The sequence below is a fragment of the Carcharodon carcharias genome, chromosome 17 (assembly GCF_017639515.1).
Source record: "Carcharodon carcharias isolate sCarCar2 chromosome 17, sCarCar2.pri, whole genome shotgun sequence".
In the NCBI taxonomy this organism is placed as follows: Eukaryota; Metazoa; Chordata; class Chondrichthyes; order Lamniformes; family Lamnidae; genus Carcharodon; species Carcharodon carcharias.
The window spans coordinates 31,991,042-32,003,952 of NC_054483.1; the positions used below are offsets into that span (position 1 = coordinate 31,991,042).

General features: G+C 45.1%; 1 protein-coding gene across 1 annotated transcript in view; it reads right to left on the reverse strand.

The window, feature by feature from the left end:
- LOC121289625 (NACHT, LRR and PYD domains-containing protein 3-like) overlaps positions 1-12,911 on the reverse strand; it is a 110,491-nt gene that overhangs the window by 13,930 nt on the left and 83,650 nt on the right. Inside the window, exons 6-8 of the mRNA XM_041209256.1 lie at positions 10,001-11,735; positions 4,361-4,447; positions 3,828-3,998 (exon numbers count right to left, since the gene is read on the reverse strand). Coding sequence (XP_041065190.1) covers positions 3,828-3,998; positions 4,361-4,447; positions 10,001-11,735 — 1,993 coding nt within the window. The remainder of the gene's footprint in view (positions 1-3,827; positions 3,999-4,360; positions 4,448-10,000; positions 11,736-12,911) is intronic.

Here is a 12,911-nt window from a genome sequence, read left to right on the forward strand (position 1 = left end):
ATATCTCTCTTTTGCCTTGTTCACCTTCATAAATTTCTATTTCTCTCCTGGTGTTTACTAAAACCCGCTTTCACAGCCATATTTCCTTCCTCAGTGACTGTCTCTGGCTCCGACTTAACCCACGTGGATTTCAGCTGAAGTTCCATCCCTCATGTTTCGAACCCACTCAGGATTACAGGTATCTCCGGGACATAAAACGTTTCTCAGACTGCTGTTCTTGTCGCATTCTGAAATCCACACTCAGTGCCATGCGCCGCCATATGAACACACTCGACCTCTCCCTCCAGCAGCACCGCTGCACCCTTTGTCTAAGCTGCGCGTGCCCCCAGTTTCATTTTACTCTTCGTCTCATCCAACGCCTCAACAAGAAACTTTGTCTCTTTCTTTAAGGTGCAAAGGAACGCAAGCTCCAACAACTCAGCGACACCAACAACCATCCAGGACCCTCATCCCCTGCCCTCCCTCCGTCCCCACCCCATCTTCCAATCGCAGCCCTGGCTGTGTATTCACCATACCCCTGACCTTCCCCTCTCCGATGCTGAACATTCAGTGCTCAGCAAAGGACTTAGTTTCATACCCTTAAGCCCTTATCTCAATGAATTTCGGGCTTGGCACGATGCTGAACTCTTCTTCCGCCATCTTCGTCTCCGTGCTCACTTCTTTGGGCAGGAGTCCTCTCCCCGTTCAACGGATCCTTTTACCCACCTCCAATATTCTTCCTCTACCTGGACCCCTCCCTCTGGATTCTTACCTTCTCTTGATCTTTTCATTGAGAACTGTCGGCGTGACATTAGTCGTCTCAATTTCTCTGCTCCTGTCACCCACTCTAACCTGTCTCTCTCTGAACTTGCTGCACTCCGTTCTCTCAGGTCCAACCCTGACATTGTTATCAAACCTGCTGACAAGGGTGGTGCTGTTGTTGTTTGGCGCACTGACCCCTACCTCGCAGAGGCTGAGCGTCAACTCACAGACACTTACTCCTACCTCCCCCTGGACCATGACCCCACCACTGAACATCAAGCCATTGTTTCCAGGACTGTTACTGACCTCATCTCCTCTGGAGATCTTCCTTCCACAGCTTCCAACTTGATTGTCTCCCAACCTCAGATGGCCCGCTTCTACCTCCTACCCAAAATCCACAAACAGGACTGTCCCAGCAGACCGACTGTGTCAGCCTGTTCCTGCCCCACGGAACTCATTTCTTGCTATCGTGACTCCATTCTCTCTCCCCTTGTCCAGTCCCTTCCCACCTACATCCGTGATTCCTCTGACACCCTACATCACATCAACAATTTCCAGTTCCCTTGTCCCAACCACCTCCTTTTCACCATGGACGTCCAATCCCTCTACACCTCCATCCCCCACCGGGATGGAACAATGGCTCTCTGCTTCTTCCTCGAACAGAGGCCCGAACAATCGACATCCACCACTACTCTCCTCCGTCTGGCTGAACTTGTTCTCACACTGAAAAATTTCTCCTTAAACTTCTCTCACTTCCTCCAAATAAAAGGTGTGGCTATGGGTACCCGCATGATCCCCAGTTATGCCTGTCTCTTTATGGGGTATGTGGAACATTCCTTGTTCCAGTCCTACTCCAGCCCCCTACCACAACTCTTTCTCCGGTACATCGATGATTACTTCGGTGCTGCTTCATGCTCTCATCGGAACCTGGAAAAATTTATTAATTTTGCTTCCAATTTCCACCCCTCCATCATTTTCACATGGTCCATCTCTGACACTTCCCTTCCCTTCCTTGACCTCTCTGTCTCAATTTCTGGTGATAGATTGTCCACCAATATCCATTACAAGCCCACCAACTCCCACAGCTACCTCGAGTACAGTTCCTCACACCCCGCTTCCTGTAAGGACTCCATTCCATTCTCTCAGTTCCTTTGCCTCTGTCGCATTTGTTCTGATGATGCTACCTTCAAAAACAGTTCCTCTGACATGTCCTCCTTCTTTCTTAACCGAGGTTTTCCACCCACGATGGTTGACAGGGCCCTCAACTGTGTCTGGCCCATCTCCCGCGCATCCGCCCTCACACCTTCCTCTCCCTCCCAGAAACATGATAGGGTCCCCCTTGTCCTCACATCACCCCACCAGCCTCCGCATTCAAAGGATCACTCTCTGCCATTTCCGCCAACTCCAGCATGATGCCACCACTAAACACATCTTCCCTTCACCCGCCCCCCCCACCCCGGCGGCAATCCACAGGGATCGTTCCCACCGGGACACCCCGGTCCACTTCTCCATCACCCCCTACACCTCAACCCCCTCCTATGGCACCTTCCCATGTAACCGCAGAAGGTGCAACAACTGCCCCTTTACTTCCCCTGTCCTCACCATCCAAGGGCCCAAACACTCCTTTCAAGTGAAGCAGCATTTCACTTGCACTTCCCTTAATTTAGTCTACTACATTCATTGCTCCCAATGCGGTTTCCTCTACATTGGAGAGACCAAACGCAGACTGGGTGACCGCTTTGCGGAACAGCTTCGGTCTGTCCGCAAGCATGACCCTCCCTGTCGCTTGCCATTTCAACACTCCACCCTGCTCTCATGCCCACATGTCCGTCCTTGGCCTGCTGCATTGTTCCAGTGAAGCTCAACGGAAACTGGAGGAACAGCACCTCATCTTCCGACTAGGCACTTTACAGCCTTCCGGACTTAATTGAGTTCAACAATTTTAGATCATAAACTCTCTCCTCCATCCCCACCCCCTTTCCGATTCCCCCCCTTTTTTTCCCCCAATAATTTATATAGATTTTTCTTTTCCCACCTATTTCCATTATTTTTAAATGTATTTCCATCCATTGTTTTATCTCTGCCTTTTAGTCTATTTTGATTCCTTCACCCCACCCCACCCCCAGTAGGGCTATCTGTACTTTGCTTGTCCTGCTTTCTACCCTTAATTAGCACATTCCTTAGATAATATCACTACCTTCAACACCTCTTTGTCCTTTTGTCTATGACATCTTTTGGTTATCTCCACCTATCACTGGCCCTCTATCCAGCTCTACTTGTCCCACCATCCCGCACGCCCCCCCCCCCGCCCCCCCACCCTTAAACTAGCTTATATTTCACCTCTCTTCTATTTTTACTTAGTTCTGTTGAAAAGTCATTCGGACTCAAAACGTTAACTGTGTTCCTCTCCACAGATGCTGCCGGACATGCTGAGTTTTTCCAGGTATTTTTATTTTGGTTTTGGATTTCCAGCATCCGCAGTTTTTCGCTTTTATTATAGAAGTAAGGATGTTATGCTTCAGTTATACAGGGCATTGGTAAGACCGTATCTTGAATAGTGTGTAGTTTTGGTCTCCTTATTTAAGGAAGGGTGTAAGTGCATTGGAGGCGGTTCAGAGGAGGTTTACTGGATTCATACCTGGAATGAGTGGGGTGTCTTATGAGGAAAGGTTGGACAGACTGTGCTTGTTGCCACTGGAGTTTAAAAGCGTGAGGGGTGATTTGATTTAGGTATATAAGATGCTGAATGGTCTTGATGAGGTGGACATGGAAAAGAATTTTCCTCCTGCAGGTGAGTCCAGAATTCGGGGTCACTGTTTTAAGGATAGATATGAGAATTTTTTTTCTCTCAGGCAGTTGTGAGACTGTGGAACTCTCTGCCTCAGAAGGTGGTGGAGGCGGGGTTTTGAATATTTTTAAAGAGGAGCTGCATCGATCCTTGTTAGGCAAGGGAATCAAAGATCATCAGCAGCAGATAGGAATGTGAAATTCGAAACACAAGCAGATCAGCCATGATCTTATTGAATAGCAGAGCAGGCTCGAGAGACCAAATGGTCTACTCCCACACCTATTTCTTATGCACTTACTTCAGTTTCTGTATTTTGCTATCCGGTTTCCTCAGAGCTGTAGACAGTAATTTCATTTCAGAATCTTTCAGTTTATTATTACTTAGGTCCAGGTTCGTCAGTGACTGGTTTGTACTGAGAGCGGAGGCAAGATCCTTAGCACAAGAATCTGTGAGAGCATTGTTACACAGTCTGGAGATGCGAGGGAGAGAAAACAGTAGAAATCTGGACAAAATACAGGCAGGGGTGAAATTAGACATGTATGAAGTTACAGAATAGTCAGCACTGCATCAGTCATCTGTGATATGGATCTACTTCAATAGACCTCAATATCAGGTGTTCCTGTAGACACCAGAAAATGTGTTTTTACCTGTTTTACATCCCTGCCATTTCCATGTCCATTTTCACCCCACTGATTAACATTAATCACATTACTGATGCTCATAATAACGAACATAGGGCTATTAATAACTTAAATCCTGATGCTAATAATAATAATATAGTGTCAGACATCCGGTTATTATAAACAAAAACTCACACAGTCTGGTACTTACTCCAGTTCCTGAATTTTACAGCTTGGATTCCTCAGGGCCGCAGACAGTATTTTCACTCTTGAATCTCCCAGATTATTTTCACCCACTCTAAACAGAGAAGTGAGAAACATATTAAAACAGGTTGAATTTTCACAATGGAGGCAAGAAACAGGAGCTGGGGTTATTTTGTGTCAGAAACCCACAACCTGTGGAAAAGTGATTAAAGTTATGATTTTTGCATGGGGACGCCATTATTTGTCATGGAGACAGATTTCCTGTTCACTTGGCAGCCATCACTGAGGCTGCTGGTTGTCCTGAGGGAGAGATCAGGAGTTTGTACCAAAACCTTCCACAGCACCAGAGGGAAGTGAGATGTCACAGGGAAGCCCGAGGCTTGGCACCCAGGGCAAGGAATCCCATCGCTTTATTGCTGCCAAACTGGAGGCCATGAGGGAGGGGCGGGGGCGAGTTCCTCTTCCCCGAGGGTAGCAGGAGGAAACCACCTCATCTTGCAGCAGGGGCTCCACTTTGTTCAGCGTCCTCTCCATTCACCTCCTCTCTCACAGCCTGCTGTTCCCTCGATGAGCTATTTCATCCCAGTGCCGCATTGTCCTCAAGGTCCACACCTCTCTGGAGAGTCATGTTATGCAGAATGCAGCAGGTTCCACACTGACAGAGACACTTGCAAGAGGGTATTGGAGGTCTTCAGAAGCCTGATGTCCTGTTCAATGGTTGTCCAACCATTGTGCCTCTCTCTGGGACTCCAACAGTGAGCTCAGTAACATCACTCTGTGGAATATCCATTGTCCTCTAGGACACACACTTTGGAGGATGAAGTGTCATGGCAGCTGCCAGGAAAGTGAGTGCACACATGGAGGAAATTTTTGTTGTGGTCACAGACGAGCCATTGAGGGAGTGGAAGCCCTTCCTGTATGGATCTCCCTGACCGGTCACTGGGTGCCTTGATAGCCAAAGGGTACAATCAGTGATACCCTGCCTCTGGGGGAAACCCTGTGTCCCTGCAAGGCCTCCTTGTTATTAAATGAATGCACTGTCCAGCTCTGGCAAAAAGTGAACCCATGACCTGAGAGATGGACGGGTGAGCAGCCACATGAGACAGGCCTCTAAGATCCACACCTGATCCTTGGAAAGAGCCAGAAGTGAAGGAGTTCATTGCCACAATAACAGTGACCAATGCTGCGAGGTATTCGGCACTGAGGACACAGATGTATGTGACCACTGCCTGAAAGGTCACAATATCCACCATCACTGGGCCTTGATAGCTCCGTCTTCAGCAATAGTTCCTGCATTGAATGTTTGGCCTCTGTTGCCTTCCTGCCCCTCTTTCCTCTCCCGTGCCCTTCTGATGCCTGGGGTTCTGCCCACCCTGTGGAGGGTGTTGCCCCTCATCCAGCTGGAGCCTTCTTTCTGGGAAGGTGGCCTCTCAATTGTTCTTGGCAGCCTTTCTCCCTCTTTTCCCTCAGCACTGCTGGGAGTGCCAACCCCATTCAAATCCTGAGTTTCCCTCAGCACTGCTGGGAGTGCCGATCCCATTCAAATCCTGAGTTTCCCTCAGCACTGCTGGGAGTGCCAACCCCATTCAAATCCTGGGTTTCCCTCAGCACTGCTGGGAGTGCCGATCCCATTCAAATCCTGAGTTTCCCTCAGCACTACTGGGAGTGCCAACCCCATTCAAATCCTGAGTTTCCACTCTCCCTGCCACCTCTGCAGCACCAAGGCACCCCCTTACTAAGTGCCTGCCCCACTGACATTCTTATCGGGTTGTGACAGCCATGGCTGGCTCCCCTCTGTGCCCACTTTCATTCAGATGAACAGGTAAACTGTCCGCTCCTTTAGAACTTTAAATCTCAAACCTTATTACATGCTTAACAAAGTTCTCAACTGTCTTAATTGAGATTCCTGTCCTAACCCACTTACTCTTGGTGATTCATGATGAAACAAGCATCAGCATCTTGAAATTGACACACGGCCGGTGCCAGTATTCTTGGCACTTTCACCCCCTCCCACCGCTGCCTCTGTTTCCGTCCTTCGGTGGGCCCCGAAATGTAATTACATTGAATAAAAACTCAGATCAGATTCAATTCTTCTGCCCAATATCACAGGAAATATGGAAGCAACATCAGAAATCAATGCAGAGATTTTACTGTTCCTGTAAATTAAATCTACAGGGGGTAATTTGATCTTTTGTCGATAGTGTATGATGGGTGATATTGGATCACCCGCCCATACTACAGCTCACCCGATTTTCCTTTCAATTGAACGGAAAAGGAAAGAGTGAGCAGTGTAAACTGGTGAACAATTCACTATCACTAATTTGACTACTGGTGAATACCACTTTCACCCCTCTCAATGTTTATTAGACAGAGAGTTGTCTGTGTGCAGCCTCTAAATGTCCCCCGGTCTGGCCTCAATCCCTGATGATCAGAATTATTCTCCTGAAGCTCAGTGACTGGCCTGCCAAGTTTGAGGAAACTTGTCTCATTTCTGTTCTTTGTTAATTCTGGGCTTTTTTCAGAACGACCCAATTTTCCAAGAATCAAAGGAGTGATTCCATGTCCTTCATAACTCTTGTGCATTACATTACTCTATATAATACCTCGGAGTGAATTATATTGTGAAACTTTGCTAACCGTAGCTTTAAAATCCATCTCCTTCGATTTAATAAAACAAGGAAATTTTATTCTCTCCTGTTAACAAAGTTGAAATGTCCCTGTTCTCCTAGTTGACAGGGAAGGGGTGTATCCCATTTTATTTAGCATTAAACAGGCTTTACCTTTACTGCAGGTGAGACTATTGCTATAGTTCAGAGACATTTCTGAGGATTTCCTAATCCCACCAAAACCCCACATATGGGGCTGAATAATACACTCCTGTTGTATGTGGCGGGCGGGGGGGGGGCAGGACTTTACCTGAAAGTGGGCGGATCGCCGAACCCACCATTCAAACTTGGCGTATGATCCATTAATTGATCCAATTGCGAATGGAGGGCAGATTTCAGGCCAACAGGGGGCGAGCATCTGCCCAATCAGTATTGGAGGGCGGCATATCCAGCCTTTGAGGTCATTGGCCTTGATCCGAAACGAAGTCACAGTCAGTAATTTACTGGGCCCTCTGGAATGGGGCAGTGTCAGAGGATGGAACAAATGTTGGCATTGTTCACAGCTTGGAGGCTCACTTGGACTTCAGCTATTTCCAGGCTGTTAAGCTGAGTGTTTATTTATGAGTTCTGCTGTCTCCAAACTTTTACACTGAGCAGAGCTGGCATTCTTTGTGAACCGTTGCATGGAGGAGTTGTCTAGTTGCTGCATATTTTCCTTCAGAGATGTCTGCGCTATTGGAGCCAGGGGAGAGGCAGGGGAGGAGGACCAAACCAGCCCATGGATTTAATGAGGACTGACTCAGAGCCCTCCTACATGCAGTGTCCAACCAACATGAGCAGCTGATGCCATCCGGTGGGAAGAGGAAGAAGCCAAGCCAAACACGTGCTGCCTGGGATCAGCAGCTGAACAGGTCAGCAATGTTGGGCTGGTCAGGAGAACCTGGCCTCAATGCCAGAAGGGCCTCGTTGACCTCATGAAGGTGGCCAGGGTGAGTAAGGCCTCAGTATGTGCAATCTTGTGCCAGTGTGAGGCAGGGCACAGTCGCGAAGGCAGGAGGAAAGAGAGATTGGCTGGGCCTCCAAGACAACATGATGAACAAAGGCTTCACTGCCAGTGACAATGCCTGAGTGTCTTTAAAACTTTGGTCCAGTTGGAGGGTGGGAGTTTGGTAGAATGTGAAGGTGAGAGATTTGCACAGTATCTAGGCTGCCATGCACTTTACTAATAGAGGGTCCAGCATGCCATTCAGTAATCTGAAATTGTTAACAAGTGGATATTACACATTTAGGAGGTACGAGCCTACAATGCCCATTTTATAGCCCTATATAATAGACAACAAATAAATACAACACACAGAACACTAAGCAGACAAAAAAAATGATTCTAATTTATATGGGTTTGAAATGGAACCTGTGCTCCTTTAAGTTAGCACTCCCACCAATTACTCGTCACATCCTGCCAATCAGGAAAAAGACCCAATTATGCATAGCCTCTGTTTTCTGAAAGCCAGCCAATCCTCTATCCATGCTAATATGTTAATCCCTACACCATGGTCTTTATTTTATGCAATAACCTTTGTTGCGGCACTTTATCAAATGCCTCTGGAAATCCAAGCACAGTATCTCTACAGGCTCCCCTCTATCCACTGCACATGTCACTCCTTCAAAGAACTTCATTAAATTGGTTATACATGATTTCCCTTTCACAAAACCATGTTTACTCTTCCCGATGACCTTGAATTTCTCTAAGTGCCCAGCTATAAACCCTTTAACGTTCGACTCTAACACCTTCCCCACTTCAGACGTCAAGCTAACTGGCTTATAGTTTCCTGCTTCCTGCCTCCCTCCCTTCTTGAATAGAGGGGTTATATTTGCTACTTTCCAATCTGATGGAACCTTTCCGGAACCCAGCGAATATTGGAAAATTAACACCAGCGCATCCACGACCTCATTAGCCACCTCTTTTAAGACCCTAAGATAAAGCCCATCAGGATGTGGAGTCTTGTCAGACTGCAGCTCCATCAGTTCGCTCAGCACTGCTTCCCTAGTGATTCTAATTTCATCAGGTTCCTCTCTCCCTTCCACGTCTTGATTTCCAACTATTACTGGATATTGTCAAAGTGTGCTAATTGCTTCTGAAAAATCTATCCGCTGGATTTTATGCAACAAGGAAAGTTTATTCTATACTGTTACAAAGTTGACATGTCCCTGTTCCCCTAGTTGATATGGGAAGGGTGTTTCCCACGTTATTCCCCATTAAATAACCTCTATGTTTACTGCAGGTGCAGCTTTTATTATATTTCAAGGCAATTGCCGGGAGTTCCCTGCTCGTGGCAGTTTCACAGATATGGGGTGGATTATCAGAAAATCCTGTAATATACCAACTGTCAGTTCTACCAGAGACTGTCCACTCTGTGTAAGAACCAATCAGTGGTACAGATTCCTGAAAATACCTCCCAGTTGTCTAGCGTGTGGCTGCATTCTGGGTATAAACGTGCAATGGGGGAACTTAGATCAGCAGCAGGTTTCCTCATTAAATGAACAGAAATGGGAGCAAATTTAAATAATTAGAATTCGAAAGGTCTTTTCTCGTAATTATCTAAATTTAAGATATTTCACCCTCCCGCCAGAAACAATTTGATTAATTATGATGATATATAGGACTTATTTTCCCTTGTGATCAGTACAGCTTACAGTTGATATGGTTTATAATTCTTATTTAATTATTTTTATCTCCACTGGTGTTTATTATCCTTAGACTATCTATATTATGTTCCCTTTGTAAATAATTAGCACTATTTCTTATCATCAAAATGCTACGCTTAAAACTATTTGATTCACCATTAAGTATACCAACAATTTGTTCTCAAAGGCGTTATTCTTATTTTCCAATTTGGAATTTTACACATATTATTTTGTAAAGTTTTTTCTGGCTCTGCCTCTTTTTTCTTGAACTGGAAGTTATTTTTTTTTTGTTTATAAGATAGTAAATTTTACTTCAATAATGAAAATACGAGCTACAGGACCAAACAAGCAATTACCTCAACTTCTGGCATTTGTGCAGAACGTTTCCCAGCCACTGGAATCCTTCACACTCAAAGTCACAATAGTATAGACGGAGCTCTTTTACTGTATCACAGAGTCCAAGGACATGAGACAGGACTGTACAGTCAATCGGGGTCAGTTGCAATCCTCTAAATTCAAGTGTTTCCACAGATCCCACTGTGGCCTGAGCCAGTGTTTTATTCTGAGACTCAAATAGGTAGTGGAATGTGTTCGGGAGGTTCCTTTTACCAATTTCAGTCACTGTGTTTCCAATCTGACCTTTAACCTTCTCCTTCACCCAGTCAATCACTCGACAGGTTGTTTGATGAAGAAATGGACTCAGAAACTCCTCCAGGGGCTGAGCTGACTGTGGGGAGGAGAGACCAACAAGAAAACGGAGAAATATCTCAAATCTCCCATCTTTTTCACTGTCCGCTTTGCTGAGGAATTTCTGGATGTCCTTGGGGTCTGAAGTCAGGAATTGTGCGAGTGCAGCTATAAACTCTTGGATGGTGAGGTGTGGGAATGTGTAAACCACACTCTGGATGGAATCATCTCTCTCCAAAAGTTCCATCAGGAACCCAGACAGGAACTGGGAAGGTTGCAGATTGTACTTGATCAAATCTCCATTTCTAAACACAATCGTCTTCTCAGAGACTCCTGTGAAGGCCATCTCACCAAGCTTCAGGAACACATCACGGGGGCTTTCAATCTCTCGGCCATGGTTTTTTAGAATGTTGTATATATAGTAGGAATATAGTTGGGTGATGGTCTTGGGAACTTGGTGTTTCCTATCACTTTGTGTAAAGAATGAGCCCAGTGACAGACCAAGGATCCAGCAGTAGGAAGGGTTGTAGCACATGGTGTACAGGATCTCGTTCTCCTCCACGTGTTTGAAAACAGCTGCTGCCACCTCCTGATCTTCAAAAAACTTGTTGAAATATTCCTTCCATTCATCACCAACAAATCCCAGGATTTCAGCCCAGAAACTAATCTCAGCCTTTTCCAATAGATGTAATGCAGTGGGGCGGCTGGTCACTAGCACTGAGCATCCTGGGAGCAGCTTGTGCTGTATTAAGCTGTACACAATGTCAGACACTTCACACGAACATTCAGGATCTGTGCACATGAACTGAGGTTTTGTATTTCTCTGATTGTCAGCAAAATCAATCCTGTCCTTGAATTCATCCAAACCATCGAATATAAACAGCAATCCCTCTGGGTTCTTCCAGAGCTCTCCCAGAACATTCCAAAAGTAAGGATACTGATCCAGTATCAAATTCCTTAGGTTTATTCTGCAGTTAATATTGTTCAAATCCCGGAATTTAAAACTGAAAACAAATTGAAAGTGTGGAAATATTTTCCCAGTGGCCCAGTCATAAACAATCTTTTGTACCATTGTTGTTTTTCCGATCCCTGAGACTCCACTCACTACTGCAGAATTCCCAGATTCGGATTTTCTCAGGGAAAAACTGCTCTGGAACAATTGATCAGTTCGGATTTTTTCCAGTTCTCTCCAGAGATGTTTCTTTCTCCGCTCTTCATGGTCCCGGCCTCTTGCCAGCAGTTCATGTTCGACAAGTGTCCGATCTCGAACATTGGAAATGATCGTTAGCTCAGCGTATCGATCAATCAGCTGGAAAATCTTAACCTTTTCTTTTATTAGGATAGTGTTCACTCTCAATGTTTCAGTTTGAACCCGGAGGATCTCCTTGTGTTTCTGTTGAACACCTTCATTTAGAATAGACAGAAAATGTTAGTTGTAGTAACATAAAAGGCTTCTCAATATGATCTTGCTGAATAGATAGATTCATTTTACGGTTTCAATTAAAGTTTGTGCAGGAATTAAAGCTCAATTATTGGAAGCCTTGCTTGAAAGTGAGCAATGACGAAGAAAAATTTGAAGTCGTCACTTGGTTCTAATATATACTGAACGTGGAGATTTTATAAAGATGATATTTTCTCTCTGATGGTTAACACTTTCTGACCTGCCTTTACTCTAGACACTTCATTACAAATCCAAATATCTTGGTTATATGGCAGTAGGTGTTCTTGGCAATTATTTTATGAAATCCTCAGCGAAGCCAATCTTCTGCAGCAATGGTAAATAGGACATTGGATAGGAGCGGGAGAGGGAGTGACTGTAATTGTTCAGGAGTCCCACTGTTAATGTAACCTGCCTTCAGCAAGTTATCTTTGATATTACTGTGCACTTGAAGAGCAAGATTCCTTCTGGTATTCTATCAGGCTGTGGGCAGGTTATCTGAGATATTAGGGCCTGTTGGCTCAGTTGACTGAACAGCCAGTGTGGATCAGGTTAGTGCCAACAGCATGGGGTTCGATTCCATTCCGGCTGGGGTGGATCTGGGACCTGCCTCCTTGCCCTATCATGGTTTAGCTGTGAGTCGGACGTGCCTTCGGGCAGAGAACTCAAAAAGAATAATCCTTTTCCTGTTGTACTGCGTTTCAGAAATCGCTAACACTTTTTCAGGAGTTTTATACATGCATACTTTGATTATGTTTCAATAATAGTCCTGTCATCTTACTGATTAGAACTAGAAATGGAACAACTACCTACTTCATGCCATGTAACATTAGAGCAGTAAAATTGACAGTTCATTTGAACTGTTTACAAATAACTAATTTTGCTTCTAGTTTCCCACAATGTAGTTTTGGGAAATTAAAAATAAATATATTTTAATTATTACATTGGGTTCAAACACAACCCATGAATTGTAGGATTATTCTTTGAGTAGAATAGTGAGCTCTCTTTCACTGCCATGAGGAAATGGATGTAGATTCCCAGTCACCCTGAATATTCCCTTTTCCTCACATTTCTCCACATTAATGTTCTGTTGTGTGAATATCTGTAGATATTCTCATTTCGGATCAAAGACTTTCTGACCT